The sequence below is a fragment of the Pseudorasbora parva genome, chromosome 4, assembly GCF_024679245.1.
Source record: "Pseudorasbora parva isolate DD20220531a chromosome 4, ASM2467924v1, whole genome shotgun sequence".
Taxonomy (NCBI): Eukaryota; Metazoa; Chordata; class Actinopteri; order Cypriniformes; family Gobionidae; genus Pseudorasbora; species Pseudorasbora parva.
In genome coordinates, this window is record NC_090175.1 from 43,959,222 (window position 1) to 43,980,139 (window position 20,918).

The 20,918-nt window shown below is 40.5% G+C and overlaps 1 protein-coding gene across 2 annotated transcripts; it reads left to right on the forward strand.

Annotated features, from left to right (window-relative positions):
- The first annotated feature begins 7 nt into the window (after positions 1–7).
- mtmr7b (myotubularin related protein 7b) lies at positions 8–19,619 on the forward strand. 2 transcript variants are annotated; one of them, XM_067441915.1, is made up of 14 exons: positions 8–277; positions 888–1,007; positions 1,263–1,425; positions 3,207–3,364; positions 4,982–5,110; positions 5,215–5,349; positions 7,302–7,434; positions 7,536–7,645; positions 7,777–7,902; positions 8,008–8,057; positions 11,574–11,774; positions 14,156–14,290; positions 17,998–18,149; positions 18,377–18,582. In XM_067441915.1, the coding sequence occupies exons 1-14, from the start codon at positions 254–256 to the stop codon at positions 18,439–18,441; spliced, it is 1,701 nt and encodes a 566-aa protein (XP_067298016.1). In that variant the 5' UTR covers positions 8–253; the 3' UTR covers positions 18,442–18,582. The 2 variants fall into 2 exon arrangements, with proteins under 2 accessions (XP_067298016.1, XP_067298015.1); XM_067441914.1 differs by having other exon boundaries at positions 9–277; positions 17,998–18,121; positions 18,377–19,619.
- The last annotated feature ends 1,299 nt before the right edge of the window (positions 19,620–20,918 follow it).

Below are 20,918 nucleotides of genomic sequence, written 5' to 3' on the forward strand. Positions count from 1 at the left end.
AGTAGGATTCGTACTAGTGCGCGTGTGCGCTCTGTGTTGTCCACCGTGTACCAGGCTGAGCGCACAGCGGATCTCCTCACTTTGACCAGAACCATGGCTTGAATTACATTGCCAGCGGGCCATCCCATTGTCTAATTAGATTCATTTAACCAGCATGCGCCGCCTGGCTCTGTTCTTCTGACGTGACAAAGAGCCGCTGCCCCGGTCGTTTGGGATTAATTTTCTGCGCATCATTTGGACGGGCGTCTCTAGAATGGAGCACATCAGAACACCAAAGGTAGCGTTAACGTTACTGCTGATGTCCTTTATGTCCCGGACCCGGTATTTAATGATATCTCACAATGCAGCATTCATCCTCTCGTTTTCTTTCATTTTTAATAGCATATGCTTTGGGAGAAAAAAACGTAAAATTATTTTCCAAATCAATCTTTTGTAAAATGTATGGTTTGACAGAATGCCTAATGATAGGCCAAAATGCAGCCCCCATTTTCCTTTATCTATTCGAGTGCATTGTAACAAGATATTAATAATGGTTCTGCCTGAGCATCACTGATGCACCATGAAAGTTAGCAGATGCCATTTAATTTTACTCATTGGTATGATATTTTACTATTTTAATTCAATCAAGGGTAAATGAAACCAGGTTAGGACAAGTGCATTGATGATCTAACAGCTAGCTCTGCCTCATGTCCTCGTTAAATGAAGGTTTTAGAATATTTCAAGTGGGAGAAATGATTAATGTTGTAATTATTGCAAAAACAGTTAGCATGACCTTCTGAGACGTTATATTTTTTGGTAGGGTAGGATGTTCTTTTCCAATTGACAATATATAATGTACATCACAATTTTTGTAGCATTTATTGAAATTATTACATGTTGTTTTCCAGGTGGAAAATGTACGCATGTTTGATAAACTGACCACTAGGAAGTCTATGGTGGGAACATTATACCTCTCCTCTACTCACACTATATTCGTAGAGAACTCGGAGGCCCGCAAAGAGACCTGGGTAGGAATCGAAACCCTTCCATGTAGACATCATGCTTCCTCATGAAAATGACTCCAATTGTTTAAACCACAATGACACAAGTCATCCACTATGTTAACTGGTCCTCTATAAATTGCTGTAATCAACTGCAACTGTTGTCACCTTATTTTGCTTTTTATCTGTTACATATGTTTATTTCTAGACAAGAAGGTCATAAAAAATATACATATGATTCCAGACTCCTGCTGGCACTAAAGACCTTTCCTGTTCCGCTAGGTTCTGCACAGTTTGATGAGTAATGTGGAGAGACTCCCGACAAATCCATCAGGAAGTCCTCTCATTATCCGCTGTAAGAACTTCCATGTTTACAGACTGCTGATCCCACAGGAGAAGGACTGTGTAGATGTGCTGGCTTCCCTCACCCGTCTTTCACGCCCAGGTGACGTAAAATGCATACTATAAGTACCCCCAAAAATGCAATGCTAAACATTGTGCAAAAGAGTCAAATATTTACTTGCCGTTAAACGTTACAGAACAGGTTATGCTATAGGTTATGTTATTCATGTTTTAGGGTTTAGTTCACTATTAAAATTGGTGAGTTTCTAGATTTTTTTTGTTTAGGATTAGAAAGTATGTTTTGTGGATCAAGTAAAATGTATGCTGTAGAAAATATGGTGACAATGTTTTTGGTATTATAGGTTTGGAAATTGGTGATTTAGTATATTTTAAAACTTATAACTGTAAATTTTATTACATTATGATAAAATATAAAAATTTACTTAAAGAACAATGTGGTTTGATAATCACCATGATAATATAGGTGGTAAAATAGAAAGTCACATGACATGACATGGCCTGTGCTCAGATGACAGACAAAACACCATCAGGTAAATATGCTAAAATAAATAAGGCAGTGGCTATTTGCACTGTGCAATAGATGTTATTTACACTAAGTGAAAACAGTGATGTATTCTATTTGCACTGTGACAAAAGCAGCATTTTCTTAGCGATGCTGTTTGCACTGTGAAAATAGTGATATTCTATTTACAAATGTCAAAGTAGCAGTTCTTTATGTGTAAATGGTAATTAGAAGCTATTTATACTTTTAGAAGATACATACTATTTGCACCTCAGCATAAGAATACAATAATAACATGGTGTAAATTATTATATTCAGTAAAATTATTAAATGGATGCAGACTTGAACCCGGGTCAATCGTGTCAAAACCAAGTTTATGAGCCTTACGCTTTACTGACTACACCACTGAAGTCGTTAAAATGTGTTTTTATTTTATTTTTTGTTGGGCAGGGCATTGTTGGGCAGAGCAGTGTTGCCGGGCTGTTTTTCATGTCCGCGGGTTGAAGTGACACCATTTCTGTAATAATTAGCGGCGGAAATGCTCAATTTAGCAGGGAACCCTCCCAAAAAAACATATATCTTACCCCCGGAATGCATTTTTTTGACCAGGGAACCTCTAAAAACGTGATTGGGCTTGTTTTAGGCTAGTTTTGAGATGCAATTGGGCGGGTTTTGTTGTGAAAACCTGGCAACCCTGGGGCAGAGCTAGTGCAAATAACACTTGTCAATAAGGTGCACTATGTGCACCTGGTGTGTATAGATACTCCAAATAAGTAATACAAAATGTAACATGAAACTCCCTGATCTTCATTACTGATGACAAAAAAAAATGTTTTTTTTGTTGTTATCCTTTTGTTTTTTAATGTAAATTATTTTTACTTCAAAAAACCAAAAGTATGCCAGTTTATTTGCATTTAAAGTTACATATAATGTGATTTTAAGCCATTTACAGTGTTTCACTGTATATGGTACAGTGATTTACAGGTAACCAATAATCATGTTTTTACTGTAGCATTTTTACAGTATTTTTCTTTTACAAACATTTTATTAGAAATTGTTTAAACTAGTGTCTTGTCAGCTGTGAGCCTCCATTGGAAGTCATGTAACAAATTTACTCACATGATTTGGCGAAGCATGGTTAATGATCCGTACATTTGCATTTTCTTCTGTGAAAAGTGAACAAGTGAGCTTTTTTTTGCTTGGATAATTCTAGATCTTATCAGTTGCTTCACAGTGCATTATGAAATACACCGTCTGTGAAATTTGAGCAACGTCAGAGCACAGTTCTATACAGCATTGTGAGTTACGCCCATGGGAACCATACACTCATTAACTTTTACTTGCGTCTCTCTTTTTTGCAGAGCGCTATGGAGAGCTGTTCTGCCTCTCTTTTAACCCCAACCTGGATAAAGAGTTAAGGGAAAAGGCCTGGGCCTTCATCGACCTGAAGGCTGAATTCATACGAATGGGAATACCCAGTAACCTCTGGCATGTCACAGCAGCCAATCATGAGCACAGAGTCAGTATGAGCTAATCAGCAGGGTCAATAAACATGATTTCCTTTCCCACAACATTTCTGAGATCAGTGTTTGAGTTTTATGCCTTAAAGGGGGTGAAACACTCAGTTTCAGTCAATCTCATGTCAATCTTGAGTACCTATAGAGTAGTATTGCATCCTTCATATCTCTGAAAAGTCTTTAGTTTTATTATATTTGTAAAAGAAATAAGGGCTGTACCGAGTCTTTCTGGAAAAAAACGAGCGCCTGGAGGCGTATCGAGTGGGCGGAGCTAAAGAATGACGAATGCGCAAAGCTGTGACGTCCTCAAGCGTGGAGAAACCCTTGCTATCGATCTCAGCTAATAGATATGATCCAGAATCATTCGGAGGCTGAAATAGAAACAGCAACAGCAGGACGTCCGTCTCTGTGGTATGTACTGTATTTAGTGGCCTGTCAACATTTGTCTTTACTCGCAGTTTATGAGGAAATGATTCGGTTTATGGACTATTGTATGCGACCAAACCTTAGTAGCAAGCAAAACGGTTTTGCACGTCAGACTTGTGTAACGTTATACAGAGAACAACAATGAAGTCCGTTAGCGCATTTGAATGACGAAGCACGCGATCGTGTCGTTTACTGATGTTTACATACGCGACGATAAGCAACAGTACAGACATTTGAAGCAGTTTTACTCACCGGCTGCTTCCAAAGCAGGACCGAACCTTTATCGCTGGGACCGCTCCGTCAAAAACACACTTCTTGGAGTGTGGAGATCCACTTTGCGATGCGACTGAAGCATTGCCTTCCCGGAATGCTGTGCTGAAGCGTTGAAGTCGCTTAATGTCAAAGTGGAGGAATGAAGTGGAGCGCGGCGCGGACTATAACCGGCATTAGTGTTCACGGACGACTGGATCTGCAGCTGAGAGAGTGTTTACGGCCGTGCATTTCCTCTCTCGCCTCTAGTTACGCGCGCACGCACCCTACTGGGAGAAGAGCCCGTACGGCCCATACAAGGACCTTCCGGTCTATTAACGTCAAGTCGACCCATACTCGAAAAAAAACTCTCAGAAACTTGTAAGAAACCGGAAGGAGTATTTTTGACACAGAAATACTCCATCAAACGTCCAACATTAGTTTTTGAAACTTTGTCTATGTTTAGGATGGGAATCCAAGTCTTTAACAGTGTAAAAAGCTCAGTATGCATGAAACAGCATTTCACCCCCCCCCCCCCCCCCCCTTTAAATTAATTTTGTTTGTGATGTATGTGAAAACTGAACAAGGGTAGAAGTCTATGTAATTAAAGGTATAGTTCGCCCAGAAAAAATAATTTTTGATTGTAGTTTTCTTCTGCTTGCTTGCTTCTGTGGAAAATAGAAAAAAAGCTATCCTGAATCTCGTAATCAAGCTAATGATGTTGACAGTGACACATCTGATTGTTTGGGTTTTTTTGTTCAATAGGATTATGGGTAGTGTAGCTCTTCATTGGGGGTTCAGAGCTGACGGTCTCAGAGGGAGAGCAAATTATAACAATCTGATATAAAATCAAAGCACAGAACCTTGCATAAGCACAGTAGTTTCTTAAACAGGGCCACTGTTTTGTAAAACAATAGTTGTAATTTGAATATTTTGATTGGCAGTTGTGTGACACTTATCCGTCAGAGCTGTATGTGCCAAAGTCAGCCTCTCCTGCTGTCATTGTGGGCAGTGCCAAGTTCCGGAGTCGAGGACGTCTTCCTGTTCTCTCCTACTACCACAGAGACACCAGTGTAAGTGCAAAAATAATAATGATAAAACTTTTTACGCTAAGCTTAATTTGTTATGTTGTCTTCACCTCCCGTCTTGTAAAGTTCTCACACCATTGCTTTTCTAGGCGTCAATCTGTCGGAGCAGTCAGCCTCTTTCTGGTTTCAGTGCACGCTCCTCAGATGATGAGCAGATGCTGCAGGCCATTATGAAGTCAAACCCTGTCAGCGAGTACATGTATGTGGTGGACACAAGGCCAAAGGTGAACACACACACACTCACACATGTAGTGTTTCCATGTTTTATGGGTACTTTCCATAGGCGTAATGGATTTTATACTGTACAAACCGTATTTTCCCTACACTGCCCGTCCCTAAACCTACCCAATCATAGGAAACATTCTGCATTTTTACTTTCTCAAAAAAACTCCTTCTGTGTGATTTATAAGATCCTCATGTATGGATCTTGTACCTATGTACCTAAAAATGTCCCTACAAGGACAAGGATTTCAGATATTGCAATCTTTGTGGGGACCAGATAACATTTTGTCCAGATAACATAGGGATTACACACACACACACACACACACACACACACACACACACACACACACACACACACACACACACACACACACACACACACACACACACACACACACACACACACACACACACAAACAAACAAACAAACAAACAAACAAACAAACAAAAGAAAAACAGGTTGGACAAGCTGTTGAGATTTAGATGGAGTAGTTTGATAGTTTTCTTATCTATCGGTCTATTCTTCTGTTTGTTTATACTCTACCATTCAAAAGTTTGGGGTGTTTAAAAAAAAAAAAAATTTTAAAAATAAGTATTTTATGCTTTCAAATACTGCATTTATTTAATCAGTTAAAACGGTAACATTTAATTTTGAAATATTACAATTTAAAACAACTGTTTTGTATTTGGATATATTTTAAACTGTAATTTATTCCTGTGATAGAAAAGCTGAAATTTCAGCATCGTTACTCTAGTTTTCAGTGTCACATGATCCTTCAGAAATGATTTTTATATGCTGATTGGGCCATCAAGTTACATTACTTTCTGTATTTTCATAGCCTGACAAGCCAGACCCACATCAAGATGTTTGGTCTGGAAACTCACCATTGACAGGGCTCAATCCGAGGGGCAGGATAAACGGTTGTCTTGCAAACTCGCTCTGTACGCAATAGGATAGCGCTACAACCAACCAGAGCAACGAAGAGCAACATTCACCGTATCCGGTCGGCTAAACTCCGAACACATCTTCCCTTCTTAAGAATTATTTCAGTGCCGTTCTTTTCTCAAAGAAAAGCTTAACAATAAGTCTTCCAGAGTTGCGGCCAAAGCCGATTCGAAAGATCGCTGTTCGCCATCTTCTTTGTGTACAAGTAGCACGCAACTCTGCCGTCATTATGTTAAGCCCACCCACTGACTCTATATATGTTGTGATTGGCCCGACCAAAATTTTTTTCCAGCTCACAATCCAGTGGAGAGTTGCTCGACTACCCTGGCTGCAAATTAGAATTAATGCCGCTAGGGTGCGTCTAGATTTTTTTTTTAGGCTAGTTGTTTCTTTGAAATATGGTAGAGGTAGAGGATGCTATTATGCATCTTCTAAAAAAGTAATTAATATCCAATAAAGAAGCAGAAACAAGTGATAGCAGATGCATATGTAAAATAGTGCATAACATTCAAACAGCATATAAACCAAAGCTGCCTAATCTTATTGAATGAAATCTCAACCCAGGACAAGCTATAGGACTGTGACGCTTTAGGGGTGTTGATGGACTCGATCAGAATTAAATAAAACGGTGGCTCTTTTCTTTATTCCGATATTGCATGTTCAGATAATCATATTATTCTACTAAACATTCTGGGGGCCATAAAAATGTTGGCGGTGACTGGATTTTTAAAAACAAATGCTGGCAGGGAAAGAGTTAATGACCCCAGTCTTTTGAAAAGTAGTGTATATTGATACTTGTATGAAAATGAAGTTTTTGTTTTTTTGCATAGTGACATTTTTATGACATTTAAGCACCATCCCCCCAATTCTCAGTGTAATGTACTATATCATAATGTAACATGCCATAATTATACCATTATAATTCCAAAATGTACCATAGTGCAAATAACCATAAGTACTAGCAGTATTGTGTTTTTGAAAAACACTATTTGTAACTACTTTCAGCTGAATGCCATGGCTAATCGTGCTGCAGGGAAGGGCTACGAGAATGAAGACCACTACACTAACATAAAACTGCAGTTCATTGGCATAGAAAACATCCATGTCATGAGGAACAGCCAACAGAAGCTTATAGATGGTAGACAGATTAATCATTATTACTCTTATACTAGCAGATACCTGTCTGGTGGTCGATTGCTATCTATATGTAAATTCACCTTTTCTGTCTCTTTGTTGCAGTTGGTGATCTCGTGGCTCCTACCATGAGTGATTTCCTGTGGGGTCTGGAGAACTCTGGGTGGCTAAAACACATCAAAGCTATTCTAGATGCTGGAGTCTTCATTGCAAAGGCAATACTATTTAGAAAATGTTAACGATGATTTATGTCTGGCGTTATTGAAAGCAGAAAACCTAATCAGAAAACCTAAGTACGCATATGATTGACATAATCATGTGTATTATTCTGTGTGTGTATATACAGGCAGTGGCGGAGGATGGAGTAAGTGTTCTTGTGCACTGTTCAGATGGGTGGGACAGAACAGCTCAGGCCTGTTCGGTGGCTAGTGTACTACTAGATTCATACTACAGAACTATCAAGGGACTGATGGTAATAACAACTTGACTTTTTTTTGTTGCTAGTCTAACATAATCTATAAACTATATTAGTAAAATATTTTTTTGTCATTATTTAAACAAGTCCTCTTCTTTATAGGTTCTGATTGAAAAGGACTGGGTGTCATTTGGACACAAGTTTTCCCACAGGTTTGTTTTTCATTTGAACTGACGTTGGACACGTGACACGCTGGCAAAAGGGGTCAGAATGTGCACAGGATAATTTTGAACTACAGGCAAAACAAGTGAAAAATAGAGGTTTTCACAAAAATGTGTTAAAGATCCCGTTCTTTGCGTGTTTTCGAAGCTTTGATTATGTTAAAAGTGTGCAATATAACACAGTATTTTTCACACAATTTACTTATCTGTACACCGCTGTTTCCTCTGTCCTAAAAACGGCCTGATGATTTCCTTGTTCTAAGAAGTCCCTCCTTCAGAAACACGTAACGAGTTCTGATTGGGCCAGCGCTTCCCGTGTTGTGATTGGACAGCAGCTTAGCGCAGTTTGCCCGGAAAGGTCCCGCCTCTTACCATAACGGGGAGATGCAAGCGCTGAATGCGCACTCTTCTCCACGTGGGAGAGCAACAAGACCACGCCCCCTATTTTGTGTGTTCTTGTGGGCAGAGGGTTAGTCAACAAACGGTTCTAGTGACGTCATTACAGCAGGAAGTGCAGGGGTGTAGTCCAAACCGGCTGTTCGCTGTAGGCTTTGAAAGGGAACTTCTGTTAAATAAAATATCTCTCTTGGCATTGAACTTTGAGCTTTATAATTTTACAGGTATTATGCATGCTCTAACAGCAACATTACACACTAACTAAAGTTTGAAAGATGGAATCGCGAAGAATGGGAGCTTTAAGACCTCGTCTAGCAATCCCAATTCTCCAAATAGCAATTAAACATTTAAACATCTTTATTTGTATGTTTTCGGAGAAGAGTACCTTTCCTTTGTCCGTGAAAACACAATCTTACTCACGCTGACTGACAGATCCAACGTGTGCACACAATACGACTGTGGTGTGACAGGCAGCGGGGCGAGGGACTGCGAGAGCGGGCCAGTGATTAATGTTGACGAGTGCCAGCTGCATGGCACACCGGTCTCGTCTCGCGGCCATGTGACGGGAGCATAAAAGGAGGAGCAAGGACAGCGGAAGACGAGAGAGGACCAGGCCTGGAATTTATGTTGAGTTTTGTTTTACGTGTGATTGTGTTAGTGGGCAGTCGTCCGTGAGGGGCTGCCCACGTTTTATTTTGTGTGTTTGCGGGCAGTCGTCCGTGAGGGGCTGCCCGCGGTTTTACTTTCGTTTTGTTTATTTATTTTGAATAAAAGTTGTTGAACGTTCGCTGGTTCCCGCCTCCTTCCTTCCCATCTACGAACTTTATTACACTGGTGCCAAAACCCAGGAGGAAGGAGGCGGGAACCGGCGAACGTTCAACAACTTCTATTCAAAATAAATAAACAAAACGAAAGTAAAACCACGGGCAGCCCCTCACGGACGACTGCCCGCAAACACACAAAATAAAACGTGGGCAGCCCCTCACGGACGACTGCCCACAAACACATAATAACACGTAAAACAAAACTCAACATAAATCCAGGCCTGGTCCTCTCTCGTCTTCCGCAGCCCTTGCTCCTCCTTTTATGCTCCCGTCACATGGCCGCGAGACGAGACCGGTGTGCCACGCAGCTGGCACTCGTGAACATTAATCACCGGCCCGCTCTCGTGGTCCCTCGCCCCGCTGCCTGTCACACCACAAAGACAAACACGCATACACTGAATTACAGTACTTCAAAAGTGTCTTGGCTAGTATTCACACATTCATTATCTGTTATGTCTTACATGTAAGATGTCCCGTGATGTTTGGTTAACTTTTGGGGGGGGAAATCTGATGTTACATTATTATAAACATTATATACAGTAGGTCATAATATACAGGCTGTCCGTTTCATTAATGTAAATTAAACACTTGTGGTATCATGGGGGGAAAAAACTAGGTGATTTTGTTTTGGAACCTTTAGAAAATTGACTATGCTGACTCTATCGACTTCAAACAGGTGTAGTCTTTTTTTAACACCATTTTGAAGTAAACGTAAATCAAGAAAATAACAGTAAATAATTTTTGAAATTTTGCTCATTCTGATTCATTTTGCCAGCATGAGTCACATATGTTGGACTTGGAGTTTTTTATTTTTTACTCATTGAATGGCATGATTGAATTGAAGAACAACTTTCTGTAAATCTCCTCTACTGTGTTTGTTGTGCATGAATAACATATGAAACCAGAAAGGCCTCGTTACTCAATCCACAACTGTATACTGCATGACTCATGGTTTAGTCACAGTATCTGTAACTGTATCTGTTTCTAAGCTTAGGTGAGCCTCTATGATCTAAGCATGAAATGCTACAGGGTCAGTTTACCAAAAAATGAAAATTTTCTTATAACACAAAATATTTTTTTGAAGAATGTTCCCATATTATAGCTAAAGCTTATATTTCCATAGGCTAGAAAAGATAATTTGAAGTGGTCTATACAACTCTCCAACATATTACATAGTCTTCTGAAGTCATACGACAATTTTTTATGTTTATGTTTTTTGGTTTTGTTTTTTGATGAAAAGACGCACATATTTCTATTTGGCCACACTACTGGTCATTTCTTGTTTTGTAATATGACAACGATTTGAAATCTGCAAAAGATCGAATACAATCTGTGAAAAGGAAAGTTTGGAAAACAAGGGTAAATGATGTAATTTTTGAAGGCAGAAGTATATTGTTAGGCCGTGTGTCCACCAAAGTGTTTGTTTCTTTCACGTGGCTGGCTGGCATATCCAATTGTTTTCAATGGGAACGCCGCATTTTTAGAACGCCATGAACGAAGAGGTGCTGAGTGTCTGTTTCACACTCAAGCACTGTTTTTTTTACTGGTTGTTGAGAGTGGAAGAACGTTCAACATTGAGTAAAACGTGGCACCCGTCACTTTTCACCCAGCCATCCAATTAGAGTAGAGGAGGGGCGGGACAAATGCAACACAGACCAACTGCCACATTTTGTTTGTACAATGTAAACAGATGACAAGAAGCATAATAACGGAACAAAATAATTTAAAACAAGAGCCAGAGCAAATACGTTGCATTTATATCAGCATTTTTTTCATATAGAATCAATACAGAAACAAACTCTGTGAAATGAGATACTAGTAATACTTGCGCGGTTATTCTGCATCATAACAAGCGAAAAGTGTAGACTGGAAAAAAACGCTGCGCTGCCAAAATGTTCTCAAGCACTCACAGCAAGGCATTTTCAGCGTTTTCAAAGCTGCCTAAAAACGCTTTGGTGGACACACAACCTTAGTTCTACTATACATTTCATCTTCATTTATTAATAAAATAGGTTAAACTTTTGATATTCTACTAACTATAAGTAACTTTGCAACTACACGTCAACTAGCTCTCATTAGTGTATTAGTATAAGTTGACATGTATTTGTTAAGTTACTTGTATTGAGTAGAATGTCTGTTGGGACCATTAAAATAGTGTTGGCAGAGACAGTGTACAAATACTTTAATGACCGGTAGTTGACATGTAATTGCAAAGTTACTTATCATTAGTAGAATGTCTGAAGTGGACTGTCGTAATAAAGTGTGCCATAAAATGTTCTTCATTCAGGTACGCTCATCTTGACGGTGACCCTAAGGAGGTTTCCCCAGTTATGGATCAGTTTCTGGAGTGTGTGTGGCAGCTGATGCAGCAGTTCCCCTGTGCGTTTGAGTTCAATGAGCGATTCCTCATACAGCTACACACCCACATCTACTCCTGCCAGTATGGGAACTTCATCGGCAATTGCCAGAAAGAAAGGAGAGACTTAAAGTAAGAAAACCAACCACATTTTGCCACTTTCATGGATGCTTATTGGGAAAAGAGCAGAGAACAGGACCAGCAAAATTTGCCAAAATTGTACTTGCACCAGCTGCATGAGCGCTTGCGGCTCAACGTGTCAGAGCGTGTGGTCTAACAGCTAGGTCACAGCTTTGACAGAAATGTATTACTTTTAGGACTATGGTGGTTATAGATGTACTAGTATAGATTCCCACAGTCTGATTACTTGGAAATTGCCCGAAAATGGCATGATCCAAACAGATGATATTGCTACGTAACTTTTGTGAGTCCAGGGGGACAGGTTTTTATGAACGGGTGCCAGCTTCTAAAGGCCCAGACACCACAAACCAAGATCAAAGAACTAGTAGTGACTGTGGATCAAAGAACTAGATTGTGGTGTCAACTCATGTTGCTTGCGTCTGGACCAAAAACCATCCATAATCACATACTTCCCCACTATTTACAGTAGTAGGCGAAAAACAGTATGTGAGAAAAGTATTTCCAAATTCACAGTATAAAAGAGTAGGCAAAAAATACCCTGATGACCACCTTCTTCCGGCAAGATTCTGAAGTGTGCATACTGCATACGATGGACACTTTACTAGAGGCCACGGGAGAGGATTTATGACTGGCAGGGAAGCAACGTAACTAATGCTGGTAGGTCACATCATAAAGACAACATGGCAAATGTACTGCATCCAGATTATAATCATAATGCACACATTCATACTATATATAGACATTTTGTTTATTTTTTTATTTAGCGGTTGTGTAGTAATTACTTATACAAAATAAGTACCTACTCAAGAGAGTTTTCGATTTTGGATGCAGCCCTTGTGTTTGAACTTTGCAAATACTATAGCCAATGGCCAAAGACTGTATGTGCTGCATCTGTGTGAGAGGAAATGAATCTATACCAGCAGGTGGCAGTGGTCTGTATTTTTTATTCAAAATGGGATACCGGAAGCTAGGACTGTGGCTATACACTAACCGTAAACAAATTCTGCACCCGAAATCGTGTATTGCCTACATTTGGTTTGAAACGTACTTTGCGACTGTTAAAATGGAGGTTCTGTATAGTGTGAAAATGGGTAGTATGAATGAAATTCGAATATACTACATCTGTTATGTTGTCACTGCTATTATGTGACCACCAGTGTCGCTTTATTGATATTCTTAACTCCTCCACTGTGATCTTATAGGATGGTACAATGTTCATCAGATGTACACTTTACAAACTGGAAGTTGTACCCAGCTGAAAAAATCCACCTTAAACCAGAATATGTTGGTCCAGGCTGGTTTATGCTGGTTGGAGCTGGTAGAGTGCTGGTCTACTGGTGAACTACATAGGTTATGGTTACCTGTCCCTAAACAAAACTGAGCTGGTGTAGCTGAATAATTGTTACAAAGCGGAGACCACTAGCCTGACAAGCCAGACCCACATCAAGATGTTTGGTCTGGACTCAATCCGAGGGGCGGGATAAACGGTTGTCTTTCAAACTCCCTCTGCACGCGATAGGATAGCGCTACCCCAACCAGAACAACGAAGGTGAAACCGAGCTTGTTGATAGATTATTGATAGAACTCAGAACACATCTTCCCTTTTTAAGAATGACTTCAGTGCCGTTCTTTTCTCAGAGAAAAGCTTAACTCCAAGTCTTCCAGAACCGCCGCCGTTCGCCAGTTTCTGTGTTTACTAGAAGCACGCAAACGCAACTCGGCCGTCGTCATTATGGCCCCGCCCGCCGACTCTATACACGATGTGATTGGCCCGTCCAGAGTGAGAGGAATACAGCTCAGAAGGGTATTGAGAGTTCCTAGACGACACTTGCGGGCAGATTAAATTTGCTGCCGCTAGGGTGCGTCTAGATTTCCTGGCTAGGAGACCACCGGTTCACTAAGCTGAAAAGAGTGAGCACAAATGGGCACCGCCAATTAAACATGCTCAATCTGCCGAAAAGCTACCAATGGGGGTCTGGCTAGTGCCAACGGTGTCGAACACACCAAAAACTATGCCAGATGTTTCTGTGGTGTGGAGGCTGTGAAATAAGTAAAATAACTATGGTTCATCTCTTTATATGATGTTTAGATTCTCTTCCTGTCTAAGGGACCATAACAAGCTGCAAAGCAGACTAAACAAACATGCCTGTACTTCAAAAAAGGAGTTCAACAATATCCAAAACACTTAACTGTGTTGTGCCCAACTACAGCCATCAAACTGAGGTTGAGATTAGAATTTTTTTTTTTATGGTTGTGGTAAGCCCTTGATATAGAATCGATTTTCAAACAAAAGGTATTCTAACTGTAGGATCTGCTTGGTTTCATTACCTATGTGCTATTTTACTCAATTTCCCTCTTTGTGCACTATACAGGTTACAAGAGCGAACACACTCTTTGTGGCCCCACCTGTGGGAGAACAGGGCCGAATACACAAACCCTCTGTACAGGACAGACCACAGCCAGACACAGGGTGTTCTGAAACCTCTCACCACTGCCTATTGTTTCAAGTAAGTCAACTTGATTTGAAGGGCCCTGATGCCTTTAAACAGCCATGTAACCTTCTTTTATGTCCCCTTTAATTATACAAAAGTCATGCTTTCTTTTGAGATGACAAAGCTTCCATACTGTAAGAATGAGAAATGAAACCATACTGGACACACAATAGCTTGCAGTGACATTTTTCCCCCCCGCCAATGTAGCAATAGAAAAAGGTGCTGGATTTCTTTAAATAAGAATTAAAGGGGGAAAATAAACTTGTTAATTGTCTGCTTTATGTTAAGGCACTTTAGTGGACTTTGGGTGCCTTAGAAGTGCTACATAATGTTCTATGTACAAAGCAGCACTGTAACTTTTCAATCCACTAGAGGGCACCTGTTCAAAACAAAGGTGTAGTTTAATGATGCTAAGTTTGAGACATGTGGTCATCAACTCGCAGCCAGTGGAAATTTAGCCTGACAAGCCAGACCCACATCAAGATGTTTGGTCTGGAAACTCACCATAGACAGGGCTCAATCCGTGGGGCGGGATAAACGGATGTCTTTCAAACTCCCTCTGCACGCGATAGGATAGCGCTACACCAACCAGAGCAACGAAGGTGAAACAGAGCTTGTTGATAGATTAAACATTCGCTAATCTCAGAACACATCTTACCTTTTTAAGAATGACTTCAGTGCCGTTCTTTGTTCTTTTCTCAGAGAAAAGCTTAACTCCAAGTCTTCCAGAATCGCAGTCAAAGCTGATTCGAAAGACCGCCGCCGTTCGCCAGTTTCTGTGTTTACTAGAAGCACACAAACGCAACTCGGCCGTCGTCATTATGGCCCCGCCCGCCGACTCTATATACAACGTGATTGGCATGTCTAGATTGAGAGGAATACAGCTCAGAAGGGTATTGAGAGTTCCTAGACGACACTTGCGGGCAGATTAAATTTGCTGCTGCTAGGGTGCGTCTAGATTTCTAGGCTAGTGGAAATTAGGATTTGGGCAGAAATCATGTTCATGGATGCGGTTATTAACGTTACTGTAGTGTGAAGCAGAGCAGGGCTGAGTGTTGTGGAGCTGAGCAAGGCCGCTGGAGCGATTTGTTGCGCAACACAGCTTTTATTATGACGGGACACAGTCGCCGGCGCTATTTCCGCTTCTCCTTTTCCGCATACCAAGTATGAGGTAACACAGCTCTGTTCATCATATCAGATATATTTAAGTGTGTTTAAAATGACGTTACTCTGTGGATTCACTCAGCGGCTGCTGTGACACTTGTTTACACTGCTAAGGTAAAGTGCTTTGCAAAATAAAACCAAAAACCAAGGGTAACACAGATAAGACGCAATTGACAGTCGACTCCCTCAGACATCCCGGCTCCTTGGTTAAAATAGCAGTTTTCTCACAATTTAAAAATAGTTTGAAACATTTGGGGTATTGTAAGAAGTTCTCAACTGAACAAAATATTAGGGGAACAAAATTTATTCAGGGACTATATCTTATGTAGATGCTGTAATCTGATGGAAATTAGCGATTGTAAAGTAGTGGTAGGTGAGCGTGTAGCTAGACAGCATAGGATGGTGGTGTGTAAGATTACTCTGGTGGTGAGGAAGATGAAGAGAGTAAAGGCAGAGCAGAAGACAAAGTGGTGGAAGTTGGAAAAGGAAGAGTGCTGTGTGGTTTTCAGGGAGGAGTTGATACAAGCTTTATGTGATCAAGAAGAGCTTCCAGATGACTGGAATACTACAGCCAAAGTGATCAGGGAGATGGGCAGTAAGGTGCTAGGTGTGTCATCTGGAAGGAGGAAAGAAGACGAGGAGACTTCTTGGTGGTGAAATGAGGAAGTCCAGGAGAGTATCCAGAGGAAGAGGTTAGCTAGGAAGAAGTGGGACAGTGAGAGGACGGAGGAAAGTAGACAGGAATATAGGGTGATGCAGAGTGAGGTTAATATAGGGGTGGCAAAGGCCAAAGAGAACACGTATGAGGACATTGCATACAGTTTCCATGTATGCAATGTTAGATAGTAAGGAAGGTGAGAGGGATGTGTATCGGTTGGCGAGGCAGAGGGATAGAGATGGAAAGGATGTGCAGCAGGTAAGAGTGTTTAAAGATAGAGGTGGAAATGTTTTGACAGGTGACAGGAGGGTGAGGGAAAGATGGAAGGAGTACTTTGAGGAACTGATGAATGAGGAAAATGACAGGGAGAGAAGAGTTGTAGAGGCAAATATTGTTGACCAGGAAGTAGAAAGTATTAGCAAGGGTGAAGTTAGGAGAGCTTTGAAGAGGATGAAGACAGGAAAGGCAGTTGGTCCAGATTTCATACCAGTGGAGGTATGGAAGTGGATAAATGGCAGTAGAGTTTTTAACTAGGTTGTTCAACAAGGTTTTAGAGAGTGAGAGGATGCCTGAGGAATGGAGAAGTGTTTTGGTGCCGATTTTTAAGAACAAGGGAGATGTGCAGAGCTGATGAGCCATACAATGAAGTTGTAGGAAAGAGTGGAAGCAAGGCTAAGGGGAGAAGTGTACATTTGTGAGCAGCAGCTAATGGAGAAGTACAGAGAGGGTCAGAAAGAGCTGCATTGTGTCTTTGTAGATTTAGAGAAAGCATATGACAGTGTGCCAAGAGAGGAGCTGTGGTATTGTATGAGGAGGTCTGGAGTGGCGGAGAAGTATGTTCGAGTGGTACAGGATATGTATGAGAGCAGTAGGACAGTGGTAAGTTGTGCCGTAGGTGAGACAGTGGACGTCACGGTGAAGGTGGGACTGCATCAAAGATCGGCTCTGAGCCCCTTGTTTGTGGTGGTGATGGACAGATGAGACAGGTGATGCTGACAGATGAGGTCAGACAGGAATCTCCATGGACTATGATGTTTGCAGATGACATTGTAATCTGTAGTGAGGGCATGGAGCAGGTGGAGGAAAGTCTAGAGAGGTAGAGGTTTGCTCTGGAGAGAAGCGGAATGAAGGTTGGTCGCAGCAAGACAGAATACATGTGTGTGAATGAGAGAGAACCAAGTGGAACAGTGAGGTTACAGGGAGAAGAGGTAAAGAACGTGCAGGATTTTAAGTACTTAGGGTCAACAGTCGAGAGCAATGGGGAGTGTGGAAAAGAGGCGAAGAAGCGTGGGCAGGCAGGTTGGAATGGGTGGAGAAAAGTGTCAGGTCTGTTGTGTCATAAAAGTGTACCAGCAAGAACGAAAGGAAAGTTGTACAGGACAGTAGTGAGACCAGCGATGTCTTATGGTTTGGACATAGTTGCACTGAGGAAAAGACAGGAGGAAGAGCTAGAGGTAGCAGAGCTGAAGATGTTGAGGTTCTCTTTGGGAGTGATGAGGATGGATAGGATCAGGAATGAGTACATCAGAGGGACAGCACATGTGAAAATTTGGAGAAAAAGTTAGAGAGGCCAGATTGAGATGGTTTGGACATGTTTAGAGGAGGGAGAGTGAATATATTGGTAAAAGGAGGCTGAGGTTAGAGCTGCCAGGCAGGAGGTCAAGAGGAAGACCAGAGAGGAGGTTTATGGATGTAGTGAAGGAGGACATGAAGGTAGTCGGCCTGAGAGAAGAGGATACAGAGGATTAGGTGGACTAGATGGAGGCAGATGATTCGCTGTGGCGACCCCTGAAGGGAACGGCCGAAAGAAAGAATCTAATTTATTCAGGGAAGACCAATATTAATTTACATTTGATGCAAATGTTTTAAGATATCTTACTGCAAAAATACTTTTATATAGGTTTTGGAAGGGGATGTATGGCCGTGCAGAGAAAAGTGTGGCTTCACAGTCTCCAGCCGATTGCCTGAACGCAGTAAGGGAGGAGTCGCAGCAATTGGAGGAGGAGCTTAGCACCCACCAGGAGGTACCACGGGAGGCGGACGCTGGACAAGGCATACACATGCATGCATAAATCTCACATATGTATTATAAGTATTTGAAAACGAATCACCTAGTAGCCATCACCCTCTCTGGGATTGGGATTCATTCTGATATTACACATTACAGTATGCTAGTGCTCCATTTCAAACGGTCCATTAGAATTGAATGTTCCTTTTATCTGCTGCACTGATGTAAAACTGACAGACTTTGACCTCTTCAAACTCCCTCACTTAAACAGAGGCTTGCCGAGCTGAAGGAGAAGACGGGTTCGGGGGATCGGAAGAAGACCAAGAAGTTGTCTGAAAGGGCCCACCGGCCAATCCCAAGCGAGTGTGAACTCGGCAGCCCACTGGACTATTTCACCACCCCGGGAAGCGAGAAACACACTCCTTCCTTCACACTGCCACTAGAGCTAGCAGCCCAACCCAAGAGCGGTGACCCGGATGACCTTTCAACCTGCAGTGATTTTGAATCGGGCGTGGCTGACCTCAGTAGCCACTCCTCCAGTGCTGGAGACGACGCTAAGGACCCCGATTAGGACGAGGTGCTCAAAACAAACGCCTGAACTAAAACGACTGGTGACAATGAGGGATATAAGCACAGTAACCAGTACCAACCTGGGAGCTATGTGGTATTTTTAATGTTATTTTATTTAGTTTTAATACTTTTTTTTAAATCTGTGTGAATTTATATTTAAGAATGTGCACAATATCCGAGTGTCTGGCAATAAGACCATATTCCATTATAGTTAAGTTATTTCCTGTTTAGTATTTTAAATTTTGGTTTGACTGTGTATATTTTGTTTGATTCAAGTCATTTTTAGTCTTGACATTTTCCAGACATTTTAGCATATTACCCTACTACTCATACTAATACACAGAACATATATCAGATACCCAGAATACATACTACTGTGAATTTGCCAAAATACACACCGCTTAAAATACTGTCTCCCACAAAGCAAAGCATAAACATTTTTTTTTATCAGATCGTTCTTGATTACCAATATTTTTTTGAGAAATGTTGCAACTGTTTTTAATTTCACCATATGCTAGATGACCATAGAGTAGAATACTGTTGTTTGAAATGTACAGCATTTTATAATGCTTTCTAATTTCACATACTATATACAGCAGATGGTATAGAGTATGCTAATATTGCATTCCAAACATAGCCCATATCTTCATGGAAATTGTAATGTATAGCTATCAAGACCATCAAATTCCCACCTGCGCGTTTCATTTGTATTCATAGGAACTCTTAAATAGAAATTGTGAGACTGTGCTGTATATGTGAAAACAAGACCTGTCACCCACTTTTACATTTAATTCCCATTTCAGTAACTGTAGGCACACTCTGACAAATAGACAATCAATCCCTCACACATCCATGTGATTAATGTGTCAGCTGTATGAGTAGGTTTTGTCTGGAACATATGAATATAGGGCAAATGCTCTCAATAAAGTGTTTGCCAAACAGCATATCTGGAGCCAATTTTTACTGAGATTGCTAGCGCTAAATTGTGTATTACATGAATTAGTCATTCTTTGACGAACGTTATATTGAAATAAGCAATTAACAGCATTAAATCTTTTCCCACCAGCACGTGGACTATAAAGAGTTGCTAGTCACAGACATCTTTTTTGATCGTTTTCACAAAAATGTCATTGCCCCAAGATAATTGGTTGCATGAATATCTGAACATGCAATATATCAAAAGAAACAACAGCCTCTGCTTTAAAAAACAAAACAAATATTATTCTAGCTCTGCATTCTTTTGTATCAAAAGTTTTGTAAGAGCAACGTTGTGAACAAAAAGCTTAATAATAAACCTTAAAATAGCTTTAATGTAACTTTACACTTTTGCGCGGTTCTATGAATATGCAAATTAGTCCTGCCTTCACTCACTCACAACAGTGCAGAGACCATAGACTGTAGAAAAAGAGACCCACTGGTTGATGATCACAATATGTCACTATAGATTGGAGATTTCAAATCGCGTTTTTGATTCACTGGAGTTTAAAGGAGAAAATGCTTAGCATTGGAGTTGACATGACTTTGCACATGGTTTATCTTAAAGGTGTCATACTGTTGTCTGAGGTCAACTTATGACATTTGTGTGTTTCTTTACATTACAAAACATCCTAATGAATAAGTAATTGGCTATTTTCTACACTGGTTTTTAGACTCACCGTTTTTATGGGCGTTCCGCAATGAAGAATTAAGTAAATGCCCACTGCTATAATTGGATAAGCTTTGGCTATTATTAATGAGCTTCGGCTCTCCCGGAATTGTTTTGAAAGCGTGTGGGAAACCCATATGGAAAAGTCTTGCTAAAAACATATGTGATTCTTATATGTTCCAACAGAAAACTATAAGGATCATATATGCTGCAAAAACCACATATATGATTGAAAATACATCAATATTGTACAATTTGTATATGTCCTACACTGTAAAAAAAAATATATGCTGGATTGTGTTAAATACAACCCCTGCAAATCAGTGAGATTTTACTTTATTAAATTAATTAGCAAGTAAAACGAATAAAAAGGGGTAACCCTAATGCAAAAAAAAAAAAAAAAATATATATATATATATATATATATATATACACACACACATACAGTTAACAATAACACAAGTCAAGCACACTGGCATGTTCCTACATATTTAGCAAAGAGCTGTAACTGCTGAAAAGTGCACCGACATTATTGTTAATAAAAGTAACAGTTTTACAGGTTTTTAAATTGAGCAAAAACACATCAAATAACAATTAA

Coding starts and splice junctions, on each gene's coding strand:
- mtmr7b (XM_067441914.1), top strand. CDS start 254: ATGGAGCACATCAGAACACCAAAG. Junction 5,111..5,214: donor ACTACCACAGAGACACCAGT/GTAAGTGCAAAA, acceptor TTGCTTTTCTAG/GCGTCAATCTGTCGGAGCAG. Junction 5,350..7,301: donor TGGTGGACACAAGGCCAAAG/GTGAACACACAC, acceptor AACTACTTTCAG/CTGAATGCCATGGCTAATCG.